General features: G+C 44.7%; 1 protein-coding gene across 7 annotated transcripts; it reads left to right on the forward strand.

Moving 5' to 3' along the window:
- On the forward strand, nucleotides 1-26,321 carry PRDM1 (PR/SET domain 1). 7 transcript variants are annotated; one of them, XM_047761728.1, is made up of 7 exons: nucleotides 1-22; nucleotides 4,544-4,792; nucleotides 11,617-11,736; nucleotides 15,664-15,916; nucleotides 21,375-22,495; nucleotides 22,869-22,997; nucleotides 23,360-26,321. In XM_047761728.1, exons 2-7 carry the CDS (start codon nucleotides 4,610-4,612, stop codon nucleotides 23,930-23,932), a joined length of 2,379 nt encoding a protein of 792 aa, XP_047617684.1. In that variant the 5' UTR covers nucleotides 1-22; nucleotides 4,544-4,609; the 3' UTR covers nucleotides 23,933-26,321. The 7 variants fall into 7 exon arrangements, with proteins under 7 accessions (XP_047617684.1, XP_047617693.1, XP_047617702.1 ...); XM_047761710.1 differs by lacking the exon at nucleotides 1-22 and adding an exon at nucleotides 2,652-2,935; XM_047761721.1 differs by lacking the exon at nucleotides 1-22 and adding an exon at nucleotides 3,362-3,459.

Here is a 26,321-nt window from a genome sequence, read left to right on the forward strand (position 1 = left end):
TGAGAAATGCTGATTAATAAAGGTAACTGAGATTGGCTTTTTTTTTTTTTTTTTTTGGTGCTCTAACAGGGAGGGAAATAATATAGTGACTAAAAACACACCAAGGCATTACTTAGAAGCAAACACTTTGAGATGTAAAGACTCTAGTCAGGGGCAGCCTTAGATAGCTAGCTCTCTCTGCACAGCTGTACCAGTGCTGACGTCTGCCTGCTTGCCAACATCCTAAATGCGGTGCTCATTGGGCCTTCTAGAAGGGGTGAGTGACATTTGGAGGGCCACCCCTTCTCCTCTCTGCCTCCCCTCCTCACCCCCAAGCACTTTTGTGCTGGACTATACCTAGATAGGACTGTATGAACATGCGTTGTCTTACGACGGGGGCCTGCTTCCTTCCTTTATTCCCTCTTCCTTTTTTGCAGCTTTCATTTTAAATTATATCACATTAAATTATATCCCTTGACTGCTACAATGACAGTAAAAAAAATGGTTTGGTTTGGTGCTTCTTTGGATTATTTGAAGGGTTTTATAGTCCAACACTGGGTCTCAAATTTGACTTTCCTTCAAGTTCCACTCGTGGCCTTGTCCAGCTCAGCTGGAGCACCTGGAACTAATTTTAGGGTTGCCTGCTAAGCCCCACGCTGGTATTTGAAGTTTGCGTCCTCCCTAGACTCAAGCTCATTTCACCACCTCTGAAGGTGAGTGCAGGCTGATATTAATTAACAGTGAGTTGATTCACTGGCATCTTCCAGTCATTAGAGTAAATATTTGGCTTAAAGGAGCCTCTGCCCACCTCAACCTTGCAACTTTTTGCCCATTCCTTTACCCCACCACGGTTGACTCACCAGCACTTGCAGGGGTGTATATGGCCTAAGACAAGAGTTTGGTTCTAAAAGGGAAGTGAGATACTCTTTAACATCTGCAGGCGAGACTGTTTGAACAGCAGGCCGGCCTTCAGTGTGACTACATTGTTTTTTTGTCCATGCGGGCGCTGACTCAGCATCAGTTAATAAACCCTCTGGAGAAGGCTGGATTTCTCTTGTTTAATTATCATCTTGGCGCTTTCTGAGAACTCTTGTAAGGAATTGTTCATTCAGTTTTATACCCCCAGCACGTGTGCCGCCTAAAAGTCGTGTTTCCTCTGGGTGCTAGCGTCTCCTCTGGCATAACATTGCAATCGCAGGTCATCAGGCAGTGAGCTGGGAGTGTGGGTTACATATGTCCCCTAGTGGGAATTTAATTGTTCAGTACTACAGAGATTGTGGAATGATTTTAGACTCAAGCACCATCTTTTGCCTCCCGTCTAACCCCCCCCCCCCAGAAAAATTCTAGGAAATCTTCTTAAAAGAGAAAAGAAATTTGAAAGGTAAACAGACATTTTTTATGATTGAGTTGGGCTTTTGTTTTGCTTTGTTTTGTTTCTTCCTGTAAACAAATACTCACATGTCCACTTGATTGTGTGACTAAGTTGGTATCATTGGTTGGGACTGGGTGTGTATGTGGGGGTGTGTGTGCCTGTTGGGACTGGGTGTGTGTGCACACATGTATTGAAACTGTTAGTAAAGACACTGGCAGCCAAAGGTTGAAGGAGAGAGAATTTTTAGAAGGGCAGCAGGAATAGTGGGAGACTTGTGTCGCAGTGCTCCAGACAGTCCTTGTAATGGGGTGTCTGCTCTAAACGGACCCCTTGCATCATCGTTTCCCTGAATTAGAGGATTCCTTGCTGAAGGCACAAGACCACTGAAGGAAGTAAAGCATCTGGTTTGTTTTGTAATGAGAAGCAGGAATGCAAGGTCCACGCTCTTAATAATAAACAAACAGGACATTGTATGCCATCATCACAGGATGTCCTTCCTTCAACAGAGGACTGACTGGGGCTGGAGCAAGAGCCGGACAGGGCTCCCGTCGAAGAGCCTCACTAATTACTGCCTCCGTCTGCCTTCCACTTGCCAGTGATCAGTTCCACATTCCCTTTAACTAGGAAACATTAACGCTCTACACTTTGCTCACACACTCCTGGGAAGTCTGCCTGTGGGTTTAGGGGAGGAGAGAAAAGGCAAAGACATTTTAATATGTAGGATTATAACTTCTTCCTATTTCCCTCTTTCCTAAATAGTTGAAAGAAGGAAGTCAGTTCTACTAAATTTGAGTGCGCTTTTAGTTAGCAAGAGAAATGGAAGCTTACAAGTAGGGGAGGAGAAAACGGGTATTTCACAGGCAATAGCTTGAGGACTAGACAGCTCCATCTTTATTACATTCAATGCAAAAACAATTGCTCTTTTCACATGCACTCTTCAAGTAAATTCCGTGTGTTTTGTAACCGGATCTGCGCCGAGGAACAACGCCAACAGTTGTAGGTAATTTTTCGGTTTCCCCGAATTTCAGGAATGTGCGCCCCCTTCCAAAGCCGCAGCAGGAAGAAGGGCGGTCTGGAGTATTTAGAATACAATGAGGCCCGAGTTAACGCTTAGGTTAAGCGCCTTCAAAGGGAAGTCAGAAGATTCCAAGTCAATGTTGAAATTCGCAGAGCAGAGAGGAAGCGCCAGGCTCTGGCGAGCTGGGGGAAAGCCCTGGCCGAGCGCGGCGCGGCGCGGCCGAGTCCAGGTGTGGCCACGCCCCCACTTCAGGCAGCTGGTAGGAGTGAATCAGAAATCCGCAGCAGGGAGGGGAAAGGGCCGAGCCGCCGGCCGAGTTAACAGACAGAAAGTGCTGCCGTGACACTCGGCCCTCCAGTGTTGCGGAGAGGCAGAGCAGCGCGGCACCTGTCCGCGTCGGGAGCCGGGACGCGGGCGCCGGCGGCCGGAGCAGAGGGCACCGCGGCGGTGCGCGCCAGCCCTCGGCGGGGAGGGGAACGCGGAGCACATGCAGACTGTGTAGGGATGAGCAACACTTATCTCCGATGTTGGATATTTGCTTGGAAAAACGTGTGGGTACGACCTTGGTAAGGAACTTGATCTTGTTTTTAAATCCGAAAACTTTTTTTTTTTTTTTCGTGCTAACGCAGTCGCGGTAGACACCAGAAATGCTTGTGCTTTAGGGCACTTGGTGCTGTCAAACATTTATAAGACTTTTTCCTTATGAATCATTAACCCTTTCAGTTCTAGGCATAATTGTCAGTTCATTGAAATTTCAGTAGTGGCTCCCGCCCACCCCACCGTCACACGAAGTGACTATTTTGGGTCGGCTTCATTTAAATTTTTTGTTTTATTTTAACATTTATTTGGCATCGTGACTGTACCTGTTGCAACCACATAGACGTGAGCACTTTTAAATCGTCACGGAGGGAAAGACAACTTCGCATTCGACTTTTTTTTTTTTTTTTTTTTAAGAGCATCATATTCAGGGAAGAAATAGAAGGTAAGAGCCACCCTGAAGGACTTCGACAGTGTTATGTTTACATTCTAACGAGGACACGCTCTTACATGGAAATGCTACCCACGTTCCGACTTTTCCCCCAACGCGTTGGTATGGGAAAACTGCGGACGGTGTTTACCTCTCTCTCTTCTCTCTCTCTCTCTCTCTCTCTCTCTCTCTCTCTCTCTGGAAAGCACTCTTCCTGCGTGTGAGGAGGATTTGCGGGAATACCCTTCTCAATTTACAAGTGGAAGCAGAGCTCGCTTTCTCAGTCTTCTGTATTTGTTATAACTTTAGTTACAGTAAACTGTAGCCCATCAGCGACTTCTGGGAATTCGTACACTTTCAGATTTAAATGGAAAGTGCTATTTGTAGCCGAGGACTCCTAAAGGAATTCTCTCCAGGGAATTCTATTGAACAGTCTTGTGTTCGGTTTTTTGCTTTTTCAAGATGCCCACGGTCAAAAGAAACTGCGGGGAGTTGTCGCGCCCCCCTCCCCCCATCTTTCCTCCCTCTTTTCCTATGGTCCAAATGTTTCTGAAAAGATGCAGCTCAGTGATGCTGGCAGGATGCAACCCTTTTCAGCCTTCCGTGTGAGAGGATGAAAGAGATCGCGCTGCAGAGGGGGTTGGGGGGGGAGTTGTTTTGAAAGTTGTTTTGCGTTGGGAGCTGGTGGGAAAGTTCAGTCTTCCCCATTTGGAAAAGGCAGGCTGGGTTCCGCTCCTGCACCACACGCGCTTTCCATTTTTAGCTTCATTCAGAGGCAGACAGAGCTCCTTCCTCTTCCTCTCCTTGTTTGTGACACTTTTCTGAGGCAGCTTTTCCACAGCGCTGAGGGTCTGGCGGCCATGACCCCAGGCGTCCAGGGACAGAGGACTGGGCGCCCACAGCATTTTTCTGCCGTGAGAGGTAAAGCTGGGGATTGTTCAGAGGTGGTTCTTTTCTTTTTCTTTTTTTTTTTAACTATTTCCCCCAATGAGGTTGCCACTTTTTTTTTTTTTTTTTTTAAACCAAGGGAAGCACTTAAAACCTTGCTTCTCCAAAGCAGTCTTCTTTATACAGCTTTTTGGCTCTTACTCAACTGTACCAAGCGCTCTGTATCTGCTTTTAAAGTCTTCAGACGACTGTATTAGTCATAGCCTCTCGGAGGAGCCACAGGACAATGGGGATTAAAGGCCTTTCCCTTCTCTTCCAGGCTGCCCCCAAGTGTAGCTCCAGTGCCGTGAAGTTTCCAGGGTTGGCAGTGGGGACCGAGGGGACCATGAAAATGGACATGGAGGACGCGGATATGACTCTGTGGACAGAGGCTGAGTTTGAGGAGAAGTGTACATACATTGTGAACGACCACCCTTGGGATTCTGGCGCCGATGGAGGGATTTCGGTTCAGGCAGAGGCATCCTTACCAAGGAATCTGCTTTTCAAATATGCCACCAACAGCAAAGAGGTAAGCCTCTGGTTTCTTGCTGAAGAAGATTGGCACCTGAAGCCAAATCTCCCTACTTGCCCTTGAGGCCTGGTATCCCTGGGAGAAACTCTAAGTATCAGTAAATAATTGATCACTTAATTCACTTCTTTCATTGCTTTCTCTTGCCCTCAGTGGGTCCCTCCTCATTTTCTCCAGTCTGCCACTATTCCATACTAATTAGTAAACAGTTAAATCTTTTGGCAAGTTGACACGTCCTGGAAGAGCTAAGTGGCAGCAAGGGGTGAGTGAGATTGTCAGCAACTTGGAGAAAATATCTGGCCACTCTGGACTCACCGGCCCTTGACCCCTCATTGTACAATAGCTTTTGAGGGAGAAAACTTTTTGGTAGGGGGAAAAGAAAATGTTTTTCATGTTTCCTTTGTCTCCTTTTGGTCATGAGATGGCTTTATTCTTTTTTAACGAGCCGGCTTTATTAGCTGGGTTTCTAAAATTATTCTCAAAACCTTGACGTGTTTATGAACTGATGGTATAAATGGAGAAGAGGTTCATGTAAAAGTGTCCTCTGTCCGCATGACTTCAGCGCTAACCACTGTTTATCTGCACAGCTCCTTTGCTCTGGCTGGGCTGGCAGGCCCATTCCTTCTTAGCCTCTGAAGTGGGTACACTCTTTGTTGTTTCAAAGGGGCTGAAAACCCAAACTTGGAATGAAGCAGAGGATTTGTGTTTACCCTTTTATATAATGATTATAGCTAGGCGTGATGTTTAGCTGTTGAAATAACTTGCAGAACCACCTCTTGTTTTGAGAATTCAGCTACTGCAGTTGCTCTCATTGGTCGACTGCCGGGCTCAGGGGAAGGAACGGACCCTTCCAGACCGTCGCCCCCACTGCAGGTCACTGTCAGTTCTCACTGCCTTCAGAAAGGAGTGGAAAGGTGATCATTTGCTGTAGGAATCCAGAATGCGATACTATTACAACCGAGTCACATCACTTTCCTCCTTCCCTAAGGAACAGCGTTTGAAGGGGTGTAGAGCCTGTTTGGGAAATACTTTGTCTCTTTCCTGTTTGTGCATCTGAGTTCAGTGTTGTTGGTGCGGGGGTGACACAGCTGTCTAAAATTAAATAGAGCGACTCTCCTTTGAGTTTCATTAAAGCACAACCTTTCTTTCTTTTTCTTTATTATTATTATTTTTTCTTTTTTCCTGCTGGGAGAAAGGAGGCTGACTTCACAAAAAGCAAAATTTAAATTGTAGTTGGACATTACCAAAATTTTCACCCCAGGAAGTTTCCTTGTGGCTCAGCGGGTTAAGGGTCTTTCTAGCGCTGCCGCAGCTGGTCAAAACTGGTGCGGGTTCAATCCCAGGCTGGGAACTTCCTTATGAGCCCAGCACAGCTAAAAAAAAAAAAAAAAATTTTTTTCACCCCAGAGATTGACCTTAATTACACCTCTTTCTGAAAGTAACACTCTTCTGCATAGAAAGGCTCTTAATATGTGGCCTGTGGAGTCACTGTGTGCTTTGAGTATTTAAAATTTGGCTGTGTCTATGGCTTTAAAAGGTGTAGCACCCCCCCCCCCCCCCGAATATCAAGTTTGACCAAATATTGGTATGTTCGTAGTTTTCATTTGTGCTCTGTTGCCCTGTCCAACCCCTTGGAATTGAAATAAAGGCCTCCATTCTGTGGGTCACCCTTGCCTTTTAGTTCTGCAGTGTTCTTACCCTCAGTTCAGCTCTTAAGTCTTTCACTTTTCATCATTCTACTTAAAAATCAAAGCTAAATAGAATGACGCCCTTAGAGCATTAGTCCAAGGTTCAGAAAGATAGTCACTTAAGGTGTATAGTTAGAGCCAGAGCAAAGTTCTTCAGACTTCCCCAACCGAGCTTCTTGATTGTGCTACACTGGCCCCTCTTGGTGTCACTGTGGTTTTATTTATTGTCTTAGTATATCTCAGCCCTATCCTTTATTAAGCTTGTTTGGTATTTTTTCTCTGAATGTGGAGCTCCCTGTTTCAGTGCATTCAATTCCCAAAAAGCATATAGGGCCTGTGTTCCTAAGGAGGTTCCTTCCAAACCCACCTAATAAGGGATCAGGATTCTCTTATTCCATTTTCCTCTACTAGGAAATGCTTGAAGAGGGAGCAGTACATCTTTTGTCCCTCATCATACAAGCAACCAGGAAACCAACTTAAATGTAATCGTCTCCGAAGCTCTCTCTGGAATGTGTACCTGTTTTTTTTTTTTGGTTTTTCCCCTCCTTCCTTTTTGCACTTTGGCAACGGACAGCTCCCTCGAGGTGGCGAAAGAACTGTGGAATTAAGCCATTGAGAATGTGATAGTGGCAAACCCGTTCTAGAACAGACACCTTCAGGATGGATGAAATGTTTACATTGTTGTTATGCAGTTGGTTCCTTCAGACCCATGAGCCGTGGAAAGAGGAAAAAAAGCCTTTGTACGTGTAGTTTTTATCTGACTGATTTATCTTGCCCTGCTTTAAATGTTTTCATTTAAGTAGCAGAAGATGTTACACCGTGTGCTGTTGTGCTGACATCCTGGGGATTTTTTTTTTAACAAAACCATTTTTCATTATGAATTTGTGCTATGTGTCAGCACCTTTTTTTTTGGTTTAAAAACAAAACATACAAACCATATTTCTGATCTTGACCCTCATTTTTAGATTTGGTTTAGAATCATTCCGCACCTTTAATGAGGCCGTTCTTACTTCCTATTTCCAGAACGCAAACCAAATATAGACCTACTATTCAAAAAACTTTTAAAACTTTTTAAACTGCTGGGCTATTCTTTTAGGGGGATTTTCCCCTTGTCCTCCTGAAATAATCTTCTGTGAAGACTTGAATACAGAAAGATATCAACACTCAGGTTCTAGGCGCGGTACGTCTGTACTAAGGGTGCTTGCATTGAAGAGACTCTCTGGCTCTGTGTCTGACGTCCCAGAATTGTGTGGCAATAGGCATCAGGTGATGCTTATCCATGTTGATTGAAGTCCATTATTAACTAAGGCCATGTGTAAAAAGTATCTCACCAAACCATGCAACTCCCTTTCATTCTGCCTTTTACTGGGGAGACCATGGACCAAGGCATAGTCACATTGCCTTTAACATAAAGATAACTAAGAAGGAAAGCTTCCAAAAATATCTCTATCTACTTCACCCCTTTAAAAAAAATGGGGTGAAGTACAGGCTGAAGTCTTGGTCCACTGCAGAGGTGTAGTCATCTCTATGCAAATATCCTGGTATTCAAAATAGAATTTTAATTGAATGAGTCATTTTTGTGGAGGGGGAGGGGAAGAAAGAGCTAGCAATTACAATGATTTTAATATAATTTGGGGTGAGGATGCTTATACCAGATTTAGACCTGAATGATGTTTCTGCTTAAAACTCACTGCCATGCATCTCTAAGCTTATATGCCTAAAGAGGGAATTTGCTTTTTAAAAAAATTTCATTCGCCTTGCTATCAGACTTTCATTCAGCACCCCCACTCCACCCATACTAAGTTGTAACACCTTCATTTTGTTTGTTTGTTTGTTTTTTGTCTTTTGAGGGCGACACAGGGAAGTTCTCAGGCTAGGGGTCTAATCGGAGCTACAGCTGCCTGCCTACAGCACAGCCACAGCAACGTGAGATCCAAGCCGTTTCTGCAACCTACACCACAGCTCATGGCAATGCTGGATCCTTAACCCACTGAGAGAGGCCAGGGATCAAACCTGCATCCTCATGGATGCTAGTCAGATTCCTTTCCACTGAGCCATGATGGGAACTCCACCTTCATTTTGTAAAATGGAAAACAAGCCCTGTTTTTTGTCTGCAAGCCACAGACATCAGGGTATGTTGTGTAACTGAGGTCACAGGCAGACAGGTTTGCCCACGTGGTGAAGTGGTCTGCCCTGAGCGGGCAGGCAGGGCAGGGAAGTGTCGAGGCCGGTGCCCTCCAGTTTTGGGGTGACACATAGCAGCCAGTCCCCAGCAGTGATGCTTTAGGACCCTGGTCAGTTCTAGCAACGTTTCCTTCCTGAGCTAGGTGAACCCTTTCTCAATTAGTCTTTTTAGCCGTGGGAAATTCATGGCACACACCAGGTTCCCCTGTTTTATGTGCTGGCTCCAAAGATAGAACGTTCTTGGCCAAGATTCACATCTGGATCTTGCCAGGGCCAGAGAGAGAAGTATGACTTGGTCTCCCACTTCCCATTAAAAACTGCCCTGGTTCCTATCCCTGCTCCAGTTACCTAGCTGAGCACTGGAATCTTAAAATTGGAATCTTAGAGTTGCAGCTCTTAGATCCTCTTTGAATGACGTCTCAGACAGAGACAGAGGTAGAGATGAACGTGTTGACCATGTGTTATGATGCTGGACTGGGAAGAGTTCGAGGTGGTATATAAGCTACATGCTTCCTTCCAACCTCAATTCTATGGTTTGGTGTCTCTGTTCACCTGTAGGTGTGAGCTGATCTGTGGCCCATGCCCAGTGCATCACAGAACTTAAAATATTAGGGCTCTTTCCCACTTGCAAAGATAATCTAATATTGAGGCTCTTTTTATTTGTTTGGGATTGAGGATTTTCATAGACCTCCCTTTCCTCTTCCTAGACCGACGTTCCTCTTTTTCATTGTTCTCCTGTTTTGCCCACTGAGTTGCATGCGTAAGGTTTCAGATGGCAAGAGCTACTTCAAGTGCCACCTTACAGCTTCCTCAGTGACTTGCCTGTAGCTGTGATCAAAGGCCGTTGGGTAGCTTATGTCTTCTACAAACTCCTTTGTAGGAACAAGATGCTCGGTGACTTCTTTTGGATCATAAGAAAAGGGTGTATGTTTTCTTAGTGTAAGATTGATAGCTGAATACCACAAGGCCCATGGTTAAAAGAATGGCAATTCAGAAGAAAAACCCTGACCTTAATGTAATGCTGCTTGTGGGTAATCAAGCTCTGACTCCCAAGACACTGTCTGCCAGAGACTATAATTTAAAACAAAGTTGATGAACCAGTTGAGTACCTTTCTTAAAATGACTGCTTTAAAGTGGATATGTTGAAAATATCAACTGCTAATTATTGGCTCACCAACAAATGACATTATTTGTTTTCCCTGTTTAATATTATGGAATAACCACTCAGATAGGAATGCTAGATGATTTATGTGTCATAGAAGCTGATTCCCTGAATTCTTCCAATTAATTTGGTTCAATAATATATCATAAACAATGAGCCTTTGAATAAATAGGTCTACTTAAGCTTCAGTCTGTATTTTTATCTCAAAACTGTTCTCAAATACTCCTGTCCCCCACTGCCAACATATACCAATAACGATGAACTGTTATGAAAGGGCAGATAGATGTAAATGAGGCAGAGGAGGAGGATGAAGTGAACATCTGCTTTTTTCAGCTCTCTGCCAGAAATTCATAAAGGACCAAAAATAACATTCTAGCTCACCAACCTTGTTTCAGCTTGTGTTAGCTATAGGAAATTTTCTTACTTTTTTTTTTTTTTTTTGTCTTTCCAGTCTGAGTATGGTCCATTGGCTTCTATATTAGATATTAATTTTAAAAAATCATTGGCTGATAAGTCACATATCTGAGAAAGACTGGTCCATCACAACCATGTAGGTGTGCTTATTCTATATCCATTTAAATGGAGGCCTAAATTCTGGAGGAGATTTAATGAGGTATTGGTGTATGTCGTAACAAAAGTCTTAGATTCCACAGTGAACATTTATTGATTCCTGTGTTTGGGCTGACCGTTTCGGGTGCAGAAATGTAAAGGAGCCACTGGGGATAATAAAAGTTGGAAATCAGTCTTACGTTTTCTTTCCCCTCTTGGCCCATTTCAGCAAGGTATTCAGTAAGTGATTGGTAAGCTGTTTTGGAAAAAGAAAATAAAAATGGGAAAGTGAGCAAATGAAAACCAAAAGAAAAAGAACTGCAAAATGTTGTAAGGGACTATTACAGAGCAGTTCTTTTGAATAGTGATGAATTGCTTCCTGATCCGTGGTTGGTGATTTTTTTTTGCACCCCTCCCCCACTTAAGAAATTTACGATCAAGGAGGAACTGGTATAGTTAACCTGTTTCTTTAGCAAGGCCCTATAAAGTCAAAACGTTGTGATGCATCCAGTCTGAGAAGGTCATTTCCTCAGATCTTAGAACCCACAGCTCTCCTCGGTATAAATTCCATTTCAAAGGAAGACTTTTGACCACTGTTCAGAAGAAGATGCTAGAGAAGAACAAAGTTACTTGGAAGAACGTTCTTCTATTAAAGAGAACTTACAAGTTAAGAAGAAGAAAAAAGAAAAAAGAAAAAAAAAAAAACCTCATCTGGAATGAAAAAAATAGAATGTGTTTTGTTTCTGGTTCTTTAGGCCTTTGTGGAACAACCAAGGAACATTATTTTGGTTTCTGAGGTTAAAACTCTTTTATTCCCCTTCAACACACTGTGTTTATGGTTTGGGGGAGAAGAAATAGGAAACTAGGAACACGCTGAAACCGTCTAACCTTCATTATCTAATTCTGCAGTGTCTGAATCTCGTTCTAAAATAGAATGATTACCCTGTCTTTTCTTCTAGCATAAACAGTATTAGTAAAAATAAAGGACCCTTAGTCACGGGAGAATTTGACTATGTATACTTGGTCCAGTATTTGCTTATGATCTAAGAGTTTAAAAGATGGTTTTCCCCCAAAGTAAAGCTCGTTGCTAATTATATAAGCACCATTAATGTCTGCTCTCCATAGTACAGTTTTGTCATTGTTGGTTGTATTACCATGTGACAGTTCAATTCATTCACATGAAAGGATCAATTACCATTTTACCGTTGAAGTCATTGTTTCTTATCTTTTACCCCCTTTAGGTTATTGGAGTGGTGAGTAAAGAATACATACCAAAGGGAACACGTTTTGGACCTCTAATAGGTGAAATCTACACCAACGACACAGTTCCCAAGAACGCCAACAGGCAATATTTTTGGCGGGTAAGTAGGGAAATTTTTCCAGACTCAGTAACTATTAAGGGGAAAAAATGAAACTAAAATTGCTGGGTCACTTCCTTTTTCAACCTGTCCTGGGGCTCACCACAAGTATTCAGGGTCTCCACGGACACGGAATTTTCTAAGCAAAGCATGATGAAACTGGTTAAATGCTTGGCTTGGAAAACACAGCCCCGTTTTCAGGGAAAACACAAGGATGGAGATATATGGTCTCTGTGTGAATCTTAATTTTTGCAATTCATTAGAGCCTTTGTGATGAAAGGAAACAGTTTGCTGCTTGCTTCAAGGCTAAGTTCATTTGCATTTTTGTGCAAGGAAGTAGTAATGAGTCACCAAAGACTTAGATATCACCCCTTCTTGATTCTTGCTGACTTAACTTTAATTGAATGGAAGAGTCATCATAACTGGATTACCTGGAAAATAAATGCCATGAAGGAAGGATGGGTGCGCGGGGAATGGAGATGGACCGCATGACTAGTCCTGTTTAAATGCATCTGTACCATAAACCTATTGGATTTGACAGTATGTTGGTTACTCCCATAGCATAAGGAAAATGCTTACAGTCATTCAAGATGATGAACTTTCCTTTAACATCCCGTCAGAGTCCACCAGTATAGTTCCCTTTAGAAGATCACAGTTAGAAATGACCTCACAGATGAACTAAATAGATAGAATCTTTGAGTAAAAGACCTTGGATTAAGATGAAAAGAGAAAAACTCAAACTGCTTTCCCTTTTCCCAGAGAGCTCTCTGGGACACTCTGTTTTCTCAGTTGGAAAATAAAGATACCTTCACTAAATATATTTATTTATCTATTTTGGCTTTTTTTTTTGTCTTTTCGGGGCCACACCCACGGCATATGGAGGTTCCCAGGCTAGGGGGTCCAATCAGAGCTTTAGCCACCGACCTACACCACAGCCACAGCAATTCGGGATCCGAGCCGTGTCTGTGACCTACACCACAGCTCAGGGCAATGCCGGTTCCTTAACCCACTGAGCAAGGCCAGGGATCAAACCCGCAACCTCATGGTTCCTAGTCAGATTCATTTCCACTGCGCCATGACAGGAACTCCCTTTACTAAATTTAAAAGCATTTTTTTTTTTTTCTTTTTAGGGCTGTACCCAGGGCATATGGAAGTTCCCAGGCTAGGGGTCAAATTGGAGCTGCAGCTGCCGGCCTACACCACAGCCACAGCCAAGATGGGTGCAGCTGCCAGCCACAGCAAGGCCAGATCTGAGCTTCATCTGCAACCTCTAGCAGCTCATAGCAATGATGAATCCCAGACCCACTGAGCAAGGCCAGGGATTGAACCTGCATGGTCATGGATACTAATCGGGTTTGTTACTGCTGAGCCACAATGGAATTCCCAAAATATATATTTGCATAACATGTACATAATTACTGGGAAACCATTATTTAAATTCTTTTAAGGAACATGTACATGGTGACAACAAAAATTGCATTACACTTACTCTGGTCAGTATTTACCTTAGAACGCTTATATCTTTAGGACAAGTATCTTTATAAGAGACATATTTGGGGATCATTCAGAAACTGTTCCTAAGGAACACAATTTTTTTTTTAATCCAGGAAGTTGTGTGTTTTTAGAAATACTTTAGTATTTCCCAAACAAGAGATCACTGAGAATTGTCCACTAAGAATTGTGTGCTCACAAATTTTATTTAATAATTACTCGTGCTTAAAGTATATTTAATACCTGAATATTTGATACCTGGCAAAGTGGGAGTGCATTTTCACCTTTCTTGCCAGTAAGGTCTTCTCAGAAGTGAGCTATCGTGATGTGTAATTCTTGGGAGTGGAAGGTCAGGATTAAGACAATCCAGCCCAAGTCTCTTTAATGTGTGATTCTTTTGAAAAAAGACAAGAAATACTTACAAACCTCCTATCTCTGTCCCAGTTCCCTGGTTCATGGAAGATTGACTCTGAGCAACTGAAGTGCTTTCCTTGGGAGGATTTCTTTGAAGCAGGTCTTTCTTTCACGTGCAAAGGATTTTCTAGGGAGATAACTTCCCACTGCTTGTTCAAAGCATCCTGATTTTGCTGGCAGGAATATGAACATCTGTTGTGGGGAAAGAAAAAGTTTCATGCAAATTACACAGTCAAAGAAGATTAGGGATGTTCAAGTTGAGAAACCAGTGACATTTCTTGTAACTGTGCAATGAGTCAGCACGTTTTTAATCTTCTTGATAATATATGGAAATGCTGTGAGGGTGAGAGGGAGCGGCATCCATCTGACGTATCATTACTTTATTTTCTTGTGGGTGTGTGTGTGTGCGTGTGTGACTTCATGGCATCGACATTTCTGTTTTTAAATGAGGATACAGTAAATTGTAGTCCGTGGAAGGCTGACTGGAATCAACACAGCCGTAGCTTTAGAAAGCAGTTTCCGCCCAGCGAAGTGCAGAGCGATGGAACCCCATGTTCCTGGAAGTTTGCACATCAGAGTAAACAAACTTGAAAACCCCTCTTGATAGCAGAATTCACCCAGCCTTGTTCCATTTTCTCTTAACAAAACACACCGCAAAAGCTCTCACAAGCTGCTTTGATGAAGCCACATGTATTTCCCCCTTCACAATTTACAGGAAGTTACTCTTAAAAGAAAGTGATTCTGGTGTTTACTGCCCGTGTTAAAGGGACAGAGTTCCTTTTTGTCTCTGATAACGCTGACGCGAAATGCAGAAAGAATTTATACACGAACATAATCAGTAGGTGACTAAGGACAAAGCCATCACCTGCTGTCTGGTTAGAGCCAAACTTCTGCTATGAGCCCTGCCCACCAGCTTGGAGCCCCCAAGTTGCAGCTAAGCAGGTACTGAGTGTGTAGGTGCAAGGAGCTTTCTTAAGTCTGAAGACAAGGTGGGTACATCTTAAACGGAGGGAAAGAGAAGCTTTTCTGTGGAAGGATAAGGAGTTTGTTTATAAAGCCGGCTCAGGAAGAATGTAGATGTTCATTTCTCCTATTCCCTCTGCCTTTTCACCGAGTGGCCTGAGGGCATCTGTTAACCAGAATTACTCTTACTCTAGGGCAAACCAAATTCTTCATTTTGGTTGCTGTCTTGAAAGAATAAGCTGGTTGCTTCCAGTTCTTTTTCCAAACACCCCAGGCCTGTGGCTCTGTGAGTGGCGTCTTAGCCAACCTCCTCTCCTCTCCTTTGGCTTTGAAAGAAAGCTCAAGGCCATAGCTGTTTATCAAGAGGAAAAGTGACTTCTCAGTAGACTGTCAACTTTTGGCTTCTGTCCCGGTGTTCGTTTTGTTGTGGCAGGTGAAGTTCACCTTGGCCCCACCCAGTGTTTCCACAAAAAGGCAAGGTTCCAAGTATTCAGATGAACAAGAGTCACTGCTGGACTTGGAGGCTTGGGGGTGGAGGATGTTTGCATAGTTTTAGCCTTGCTCGGGCGGGCGGGGGTGTAGGAAACAGGCAAGTACAGAGGCCATAGAAAACGTTGAGAGACTCATTTTGACGTACTCAGTCAGGCTGGTCCAATACCCAGTGACTCAAAGCATTAAAAGTCAGCATAATCGGAACTCAAGTTAGTGGCATCGCCTGTGAGCCATTCACTGCGCAGTAGCAGAAATAGTACTAGGTGGTGGTTTAATCCTTCCGAAGGCAGCTCTTTAAACGACATTTTGTTTCATTCTCCCCCCCACGCCCCCAACATGAAAAGACACTAAAACTGAAATGGAAAAGGTAACTGACAAATGGGTGCCTTCCCTGTTTCCGCCCTTATTTCTGCTGATTCAAGAGGACTCCGGCTAAACTGATTTCCTTTTCAAGTGAGGCTGTCAGGGACCAGAAATCCCACTCGGGCGGTACCTTTCTGAGGTGCCGGGGGAAGCTTTCCATTGCTTCGGGGCTTTCTTTTCCAGTGTGTCTTCTTCTCTTTTGGGCAGATCTATTCCAGAGGGGAGCTTCACCACTTCATCGATGGCTTTAACGAGGAGAAGAGCAACTGGCTGCGCTACGTGAACCCAGCACTCTCTGCCCCGGAGCAGAACCTGGCCGCCTGTCAGAACGGCATGAACATCTACTTCTACACCATTAAGCCCATTCCTGCCAACCAGGAGCTTCTTGTGTGGTATTGTCGGGACTTTGCGGAAAGGCTCCACCACCCTTATCCTGGAGAGCTGACAATGATGAATGACAGTAAGTGGATTACAGAACAAAAAAATTAAAAATGCCAGTAATGTCAGTTCTGCCCCTTTGTGCTAATGACACGTTGTTTAATTACATGGTTTTCTCTGTTGGGCCAAGTAGGTGGCTTAAACCAGGGACTGGGAAGAGGAAAACATTTTTTTTTTTTTTTTAGTCTCTATTCCTTAGAATGAAGTTTGATCATTTAAAAACTACTGAGAGCAACTTTGGGTGTTCAGCTCCAAAAGTTACAGGAAGAAATCTATGTCCAGTGCTAATCTCTCCAAAAGGGGGTAGATAGGATTACAGGATATCAGAGACTGGTCCTGACATGCCAAAAAAGCAAGGTACAGCTCCTGGTGTGTCGTAATTTTTTTCAGTGCCTAAAATGCACATTGAAATATTGTAGAGATGCATATTTGGTTATCAAGTTCTGGTGTGATGTGAAACCTTGTAAGAGGTTGTTTCTAGAAAAACTCAGGGCTATAATTTTTCAAATCTTATTCAAAATGGATAACTGATAACTATAAAGATTTCATAGCTTAGCTTCCTTCCTTATGGTAAAAACCTAATTATCTGACCTCCTGATCAGCATTACAGTAACCACCTATCACTTTATCTGAACAAATTCTCAGTTCCTTAGGTATACAAGCTTTTACTTTTTTATTTGGTTGAAGTTCCTGTCATGACCTCTCTGCAGGGGGCTACTTCATTTTACTCATTCTCAAGTGATCTCTAAGAATGGTTGAAGATTTACCATAAAATTCCAACCTGTTGTAACTATGATGGTGTGTCCTCAAACTGCTGAGTTTTAAGGCAGTTTTTAAAATTAGCTCTTTTTGGGGGAGTTCCCATTGTGGCTCAGCGGTTAATGAACTCGATAGTACCCATGAGGACAAGGGTTTGATCCTTGGCCCCACTCAGTGGCTTAAGGATCTGCCACTGCCGTGAGCTGTGGCATAGGTCTCAGATGTGGCTCAGATCCCATGTTGCTGAGGCTGTGGTGTAGGCCAGCAGCTGCTGCTCTGATTCGACCCCTAGCCCAGGAACCTCCATATGTCTTGGGTATGACCCTAAAAAGACAAAATAAAATAAAGTAAAATAAAATTAACTCCTTTTGGTTTAAAAGTTTTCACATTCTAAATGCTGAAATTTTGGTAACCTTTTGTTTGGGGCAGGATTTTTTTTTTCTTTGTTTTTTTATGGCCTCACCTGAGGCATATGGAAGTTCCTGGGCCAGGGATTGAATCCAAGCCACAGCTGCAAACATGCCAGATCTTTTAAACCACTGCACCAGGCCGGGTATCAAACCCACATCTCCACAGCGACTTGAGATGCCACAGTTGGATTCTTAACCCACTGCACCACGGCGGGAACTCCCAGTAAGCTTTTGTTTTGATCGCATTTCCAACTTAAGGAGAAGTTGCATGAACAGTACAAACAATTCCGAGACCCTTTACCCAAATTCATCAATCGTCGATATGGTCATCACCAGCTCCCCCTCTGATTGCCAGTATATTTGTAGTTGTCCAAAAAGCTGGGGCTATAAAAGCTTAAGGACCGCCACCATAGGGTCATCTTTAAATTTGTCTTGGTGTCCTTACACACTCAAGCTTAGTGCACCCTTGAGCTTCAGGAAGAAGTCTTGGCATGTTTGGAAACAAACTGGCGTCCAACATGAGCATGGTGGATATAAGCAGGTGCTGGCCAATGGTGGCGGTTTCTTTTCCCTCCTCTCTCTTCAGTCACCCGAGTCGCCATCATATCACTAGTGCCAAGCATCCCAGGAGCCCTGCAGCTACTTCACCATGTGTAGGTACCAGGCCCAGGGGCCTGGTGGTAAAAGGCAACTCATATTCAAGTAGGACATCTCCCAGGCCGACGGACTGCCTCCTCCTGACTGTCCCTGTAGCCATTCACTTCCTCTCAGGGGCCTTCTCGCATTCCTGGGGCTTAGTCATTTGTGGATTTGGAGAAAGACTTTTTTTTTTTTTGGAACACTAGCTCCATTTGAGATGATCCACCCTGGTGACTTTGCCCCAACCACGAAGAAGTGTTGTCACATATGTCCCTCACCTCCTGCCAATCGAAATAAGGCTTTAAAGGCCTTGCAGCTCAATTCCCCAAGGAAAGGCTCTGCATGGCATTTTTAAGGTTCAGAGGCTTATTCTCTGTGTCCAGAAGCAACTTTTGTGTATGTCAGAAAGTGCCTTTGTCCCCTCGAATATCCCTTTGTATTTATGCAGAATTTTTTCTAAATGGTGACTTAACCCTTTTCAGGTACCCATTCATTTTCCAGTATTCGTAGTAAAGAATGAGCGTTAACAATAACCAGTGCCGTTCAGCCAAGATTCCTGCTGCTGATTGTGAAACCATTTGTCTCAGGTGTGGTAACTGATGAGTGAGACACCAATCAGAAAAATTTCCACTATTTCATCAGGCCTAATAAGTAGATTGTGTCTTCACATGAGTTGTGTCGGCTTCCACGCTTCAAGCACAATAGAAGCCTGTGTCAGAACCTCTATGAAGGCTTTAAAATGGCAGTGATGGGAGTTCTTGTTGTGGCGCAGCAGAAACGAATCTGACCAGGAACCTTGAGGTTTCTGGTTCGATCCCTGGCCTCGCTCAGTGGGTTAAGGATCTGGCATTGCTGTGAGCTGTGGTAGGTCACAGACACAGCTCGGCTCTGGTGTTGCTGTGGCTGTGGTGTAGGCCAGAGGCTACAGCTCCGATTGGACCCCTAGCCTGGGAACCTCCATATGCCACGGGTGCGGCCCTAAAAACCAAAAAAACAAAAACAAAACAAAAAATAAGATAAAGTGGCAGTGATGGTTCACTTGGTAGAGTTTTGAGGAGATTGGAAGAAAACTGAGGTGAAGAAAAACAAGAGCTGGCATCACAAATCGGCATTTTGAAAGAGCCAGAGAAAAGGAGTCGGAACGATTTAAGTGCAACTCCCACCCCTCTCAAGTTTTTTGGTATTTTTTTTTCTATCTATCTAACTAACCCATCTAGAAAACAGTTGACCAAATTATAGACTTCTAAATGTTAATCTGCTTTCTCAGTTTCAGTTGAAAACAGACTTTGTTTTGCCTACTGCAGAACTTCTAGGTTCTTTCTTGTAGTCTTGGGGGTTCTTATTATAGATCGAAAATGTGAGTCGGCATAATTAAGCCATTCAGAGCCTTCAGAAGCCGTTCACTCTTGAAATGACTCTGTCCGCCTACAGCCATTTAAGATTTAAGAACAAAAACAGATCTTGATTTTCTTTTTCATGTTAACTCAAGCTGCTGCTGAGTGGGAGGGTCAGAAATGACACCAGCTCCACTGATTACTCAGCTGCTGAGGTAGGATTTTTTTAAATGAACCTCCTATAGACTCCATACTTGCCACCTTGGAACACCGGAGGGGGGCTGGCATTGCCTTCTGGATATGGTTTTGTAATTAGAAATAAATGTATTTTTATGAAGGCATAAGAGAGCAACATTTATGGTGGATTTTCTGTACACCAGGCACACTGTGCTCGGTAGTTTGCATAGAATATTATAAATTCCGAATTTCTTGTCTGTTGGCTCATTCATTGGCTTTGTTGCAGCTCATTAATTGGATTATTGAGGTGCTTAGTAAGAATAAATAGGAGGGACTGTGGTAGGGACAGACAGACTTTTTGCTTGTGACTTTCGTTTATTAAATTTTCGAACCAAGAGAGTGGTGAAGCCACCGTAAAAAAAAAAAAATTACGAGGCTTAGATGTAATTTGCCACATAAAAATGGCAGAAAGTTACGGTGGTGAAGTTTCTATGTGTTCATTTTATTAGGTGGACATCTTTTTTTAAAGTGTGAGCTTATGTGGATGCCTCCAAATCATTCTTTTTCACCTCAGAATCCTCTCCTGCAGCTTCTGAGATGCCTTGCCTATCAGTTTTCCAACTGAGTTGTCTCTCTTCCTTTACCATTTCAGCTTTAAAAAACAAAAGTGACAATTTGAACTTCCTGCCTGCTGAGCCTCACTGAAAGACTGATATTGGCCTGATAAGGGGATATTTATTTTGGTTTAGTGGCTTCAGAAACCCCTCTCCCTCAACAAGCCTTCCATCACTGCCCCCATCAGCATCTTCCCTGATAGTGTCTGGGCTGTGTTTATTCTGGGGCTGCTGGCTCACCCAGGAGTAACTGATAACAGCCAGCAGAGATAACACTCTCGGAGGGGCTCTCAAACTGGAATCGAATCCCTCAAGCTTGTCAGGCCAGAGAATGGATTTGAAGAGCTCAGATTCTGGAGCTCCACAGAGTTCACTTCTAGAGACCTATCAGATATCGAGCCTGGAGTTCTCTCTTGGTTAAATCAGACAGGGACTTTTTTTTTTTTTTTTTTTTTAAGACAACAAACTGATACTTTTGCAGAGGTGCCTGTCCTCTCTAATGCCAAGGCCAGGAGCTCTCCTGCCTTGTGGCATCTACACCCACCAATGGCTGATGCCTTCAACCAACGCCTACGCCTGGGGCAGGTGTTCAGGCTGGAGCCATTGCCCTCCACCTGCCAGATTTCCAAGTCAGCAGCCTGTATTTTACCTTTGGTTTTCCCTGCTCTGGCTGGTGTTTTCCTGAAGGTATTGTTTGTTCCATGTGTTCGGATGGAGCAGGGCTGGCGATGGCCTGGACTACCTGGAACTGTCCTCTCATTGCTGCTGTTCCTAAACAGTCTATTGACAGAGTAATAACATGCTGTCTTTTGGAATGAATGCTTTCATCTCAGCTGCCTGTTTTCTTTGGTGCTCTAAGCAATTGAACTGGCTCGGGAAGAGCCTGTTGTGGTTTGGCAGAGATGGCTATGTCACGCCTGTGATTCCAGGGGACAGCATTACTGGGAGCCTGGTTAGACCAGGGCCTCAGTGAAATTCTGGTGTTGTCAGCAAATTGAGTGGAAGGGGTGACATCACGTTGCGAATCTGTTCGGCAGAGGCAATTTGAAGAGGGTTTTATCAAATTCAATTAAACAAGAATCAAGGTGAAAATTGATGACTGCCTATTACTTGAAATGAGTCTTAATCTTTCACATCTAGTTTACAGGGTGTGCTGATTTCCTTTAGGTAAATCGTGAACATGAGAATGACTTCTATTAACCAGTGACACCCCCCACACACACACACGTGGTATTTTTCCACCCCATTTTCATGGAGGCGCTCCTAGTCTAGGTGGAACAGAACTTTTCTATCATGAGGTTTCTACAAGTGGAAACAAAATAAATCCAAACGGTGCTATTTGCTTGCTCGATGCCCGCACCAGTGACCCGCTTTTGCTGAGAAGGAACGCGAGTGGCTTGAGCCTTCCAGAATGAGTAGGCGTGGAGAAGCCAGGTGTCCCTCTCGGGGCAGCTGTGGCTGGGGTGTGCTCAGGGAGTGAGCATCTTGAGCCAACGTCGCTTCAATTTTCTGTCTCCCTCTGAGTAATCACCCTTTCTTTATTTCAGCACAAATCCAGAGCCATCCAAAGCAGCAGAGCACTGAGAAACATGAACTTTGCCCCAGGAACGTCCCAAAGAGAGAATACAGCGTGAAAGAAATCCTGAAATTGGACTCCCACCCTCCCAAAGGAAAGGACTTGTACCGCTCCAACATTTCACCCCTGACTTCAGAAAAGGGCCCGGACGACTTCAGAAAAAACGGGAGCCCCGACATGCCCTTCTACCCGCGGGTGGTGTACCCCATCCGGGCCCCTCTCCCGGAAGACTTTGTGAAGGCGTCCCTGGCCTACGGGATGGAGAGGCCCACCTACATCACGCACTCCCCCATCCCGTCCTCCACGCCGCCCAGCCCCTCTGCGCGCAGCAGCCCCGACCGGAGCTTGCAGAGCTGCAGCCCTCACAGCAGCCCGGGGAACGCCGTGTCGCCGCTGGCGCCCGGCGCCCAGGAGCACCGCGACTCCTACGCTTACTTGAACGCTCCGTACGGCGCCGCTGAAGGGCTGGGCTCCTACCCTGGCTACGCGCCGGCCCCGCACCTGCCGCCCGCCTTCATCCCGTCCTACAACGCGCACTACCCCAAGTTCCTGCTGCCGCCCTACGGCATGAACTGCAACAGCCTGGGCGCCGTGGGCAACATCAACGGCCTCAACAACTTCGGCCTCTTCCCCAGGCTGTACCCGGTGTACAGCGGCCTCCTGGGCGGGGGCGGCCTGCCTCCCCCGATGCTGGCGCCCGCCTCCTTCCCCAGCTCGCTGCCCTCGGAGGGGACGCGCCGGCTGCTGCAGCCCGAGCACCCCCGGGAAGTGCTGGTGCCCGCCCCGTCGCACAGCGCCTTCTCCCTGCCCGGGACGGCCGCCAGCCTGAAGGACAAGGCCTGCAGCCCCACCAGCGGGTCCCCGACGGCCGGCACCGCGGCCACGGCCGAGCACGTGGTGCAGCCCAAAGCTACCTCAGCGGCCGCGGCCGCTCCCGGCGGCGGCAACGATGAGGCCGTGAATCTCATCAAGAACAAGAGGAACATGACCGGCTACAAGACGCTCCCCTACCCCCTGAAGAAGCAGAACGGCAAGATCAAGTATGAGTGCAACGTTTGTGCCAAGACCTTTGGCCAGCTCTCAAATCTGAAGGTAGGCCCTGCGGGGGCACAAGGCGCATTGGGATCTGGTTCGCCTCCCCACAGGTTATAAATGGCGATTTTCACAGCGTGAGGCGGGTTTGCTTTTGCTTCTGCCACTCTGCTGTGCGCCTTGGGACAAGTCCCCTCCCCAGAGTGTCTTCTGCACGATTAAACCGCAGCAGGGTTTGGGTTAGATCGGTTTCAAGGTCCTGCTTCTGTTCTGAAAATCACGTGAGGTTCCATTTGTTTTAACTTCGTAGTGATGCTTTTTCTCTTTAGAGGTTTGCATCATAAACGCCCCAGTCCCTGAGCGGGAGGGAGTGTTCGGCCTCACAGTGGCCGGCCAAGGGAGAGCAGAGCTAACGCATGTGGCTTCTTCCCAGGTCCACCTCCGGGTGCACAGTGGAGAACGGCCTTTCAAATGCCAGACTTGCAACAAGGGTTTCACGCAGCTCGCCCACCTGCAGAAACACTACCTGGTACACACGGGAGAGAAGCCACATGAATGCCAGGTGGGCAGGGTTTTCTGGGTAGAACGTTGGACCTTTGTAGATAGGGTCTCAGGAGTCGTCCTCCCATCCTCCCATATCCCATGGTTTAAACCAGCCCAGGAATTCTGCCTTCCATGGGCTGCTGATGCACCCAGAGGATGACACAGCCAGCTTGCAGTGGGTGGAAACCGGTAGGGGAGGGACGCACCACCCCCAGCGCCCACATGGCCCTGTTTGCTTAATGCCACAGCAGCCGGGGCCACAGTGAGTTTTCTCCCCTCCCAGGTTGCAGGGCGTGGGTTGGCAGCCTGCCCTTCCTCTTGGCAGCTCTTAATCTCCTGGTCTCTCCGCCCCCCTTCTCTACCCTCTTCCTCACACGGTAGGTTTGCCACAAGCGATTTAGCAGCACCAGCAATCTCAAGACCCACCTGCGACTCCACTCGGGAGAGAAACCTTACCAGTGCAAGGTGTGCCCCGCCAAGTTCACCCAGTTTGTACACCTGAAACTCCACAAGCGCCTACACACCCGGGAGCGGCCCCACAAGTGCGCCCACTGCCACAAGAGCTACATCCACCTCTGCAGCCTCAAGGTCCATCTGAAGGGGCACTGTCCTGCGGCCCCGGCCACTGGGCTGCCTCTGGAGGACCTGACCAGAATCAATGAAGAAATTGAGAAGTTTGACATCAGCGACAATGCTGACCGGCTGGAGGACATGGAGGACAACATCGATGTGACTTCAGTGGTGGAAAAGGAAATTCTGGCCGTGGTCAGAAAAGAGAAAGAAGAAACTGGCCTGAAAGTGTCTTTGCAAAGAAACGTGGGGAATGGACTGCTCTCAGGGTGTAGCCTCTATGAGTCAACAGACCCGTCCCTCCTGAAGTTGCCTCACAGCAACCCACTACCTCTAGGACCTGTAAAGGTCAAACAAGAAACAGTTGAACCAATAGATCCTTAAGATTTTCAGAAAACAAAAGGTGTTTTGTCTTGTTTCTTAACTTATGACTTGGCGAGTCAGGGTGGCTGTAACAAATGCTTGTACATAATTACAGTTCTGCAAAGCTCTCCTGACGGCACATGGTTTCCCCTCACCTCTCTGGAATTAAAGAAGGAGCCCCAAAGTTACTGAAATCTCAGGGTATAAATGAGGCAAAGACAATATATATATACATATTATATATACTTATTTACACCCCATCTATATATTTGAACCTGTGTATTTTGAATATTTGTGTGGATATGTTTGCATAGCCTTCCCATTGCTAAGACTATTGCCTAGCCATAATTATTTTTTCAATGATAATCCTTCATAATTTATTATACAATTTATCATTCAAAAAGCAATAATTAAAAAAAAAGTTTACAATGACTGGAAGAATTCCTTGTAATTTGAGTTAAATGTTGTATTTTTGTCTGGTGGCCATTCTTTGTAGATAATTTCTGCACATCTGTTTTAAGTACCTAAGTTCTAGTAAACAAACATATTACTTCAGTCAACCTCCCTCTATAATAATGGTTTGGAAATGAAGTTTTGGTATTGCCAAAGTTAGGCAGTTGATGTGTTCATTCATAGGATTGTACCATTTGAACAGCATTGTATAACTTGGGGGTATGTGTGCAGAATTACCCAGTAATAACTTCAGTAGAAGAAATAAGAAAGAGAATCTTGTATGTTTCTGTAGATAGCTCAGATCCCCCCCCCCGACACCCCAGCCACAGATTTACCAGAAAGGTGACAAGAACGCTTTGCCAATCTATCTCCCTCCAAAAAAAACAATCAGGGTCACCCCACCCCAAAGTCATGTGACCATTCAGAGTGGCCAGGAAACTTTTACATCCCAGAGCTTTATCTGAAAATGTGAAGAAGACAAAATACCACATTTAAAACCACTGCAAAACATTCCCAGAGCACAGGTAGTTTTGTATGTGTGAGGTCTTGGGGCATGAGTCTGGGTGTTTTTATTGTTGGTCTTTTTTGTTGTTATGTCACAATGGCACAAACATGGTGCTCTACCAGGAAGGATTGGAGTTAGTTAGGCTCAGGCCACCCTTTAAAAAAAAAAAAAAACCCAAACCGGAAAACGGGTATTCTCATTGTCTTAGGGTCAAAGCGGGTAATGAACATTCCTATCCCCAACACATCAATTGTATTTTTTTTCTGTACAACTCAGACTTTCCTCAGTATTTGTGTTTTTACATTTTATGGTTAACTTAATTGAAGAAGAAAGGGCATTGCAAAGTTGCAACAACAATTACCTCATTGAGTGTGTCCAGTAGTGCAGGAAGTGATGGCTTCTCTAATTTGCTACCAGAGGAGAAAGCTAGTGTGCGCCAGAAAGCTAGAATGCATGCCATTCTGTCTCCTCTGCTAAGCCCAAGATGACCTGTCGGCATTCAAGGTGTAGCGGAGAACGATGTATATTTATAAATCTATTTATACCACTATTCCATGTGTATATATAATATATTTATAACCACTTCAATTGTGAGCCAAACCATGTAAAAGATCCTACTTTTTTTCCTAACGGCCAAAAAAAAAAAAAAAAAAAACCCTTTCTAAGACTTTGCTTAATTAGCACTCAATGACCTCACAATCGCATTGGTGAGCCTGGGCACCCCCTTCTCTTGTAAGAGACCCTAAAACCTTGGAGCAAAGGTGGAGACCGAGTAACAAGCAGGGAGAAAGAGAGACATCGCTTTTTTACTATTAAAGGACAATCCGAGATGGCTTTATTTAATTTTGGGGTGGGGGCCACATTCTGACAATGTGGTCAAACCCAAGTCCCAGAAATAAAAATCATATTGTCCACTGTAACTTTTCCCTCTGGTTGTTTGTCTCCCTCCTTTCTGAGTAACTGATCCTGCAGAAGAGAACAACAGATTGAGGGTAATCCAGGGAACACCAAGAGCCTTACTGATCTGTTCCTTTGATGAAACTGACAATTTTGTATGTCTCAGTGTTTGACAAAAACAGTCCTTAATCGCAGGTAAACCAAAGCATCAGAGACACCAAATACTTTCTTTCCCAACCACTCATTTGTTCTCTTTTCCCTTTGAGCTTTCTCCTACATGGGGATTTTTTACCGAGATCTGCCCAGTGGCTTGAGACTGCTTGATTCTCTTTATCATCTGACTTTCCCTCTGAGGCCTCTTACATGTGAATGTTGAGCCCACAATCAGCAGTGGTTTTATTATTTTTTCCTTCTACTCAAAGTTAAAACTGACCAAAGTTACTGGCTTTTTACTTTGCTAGAACAACAAATTATCTTATGTTTACATACTGGTTTACATTGTTATTTATGTGCAAATTGTCAAAATGTAAATTAAATATAAATGTTCATGCTTTA

The sequence above is a fragment of the Phacochoerus africanus genome, chromosome 2 (genome assembly GCF_016906955.1).
Source record: "Phacochoerus africanus isolate WHEZ1 chromosome 2, ROS_Pafr_v1, whole genome shotgun sequence".
NCBI lineage: Eukaryota > Metazoa > Chordata > Mammalia > Artiodactyla > Suidae > Phacochoerus > Phacochoerus africanus.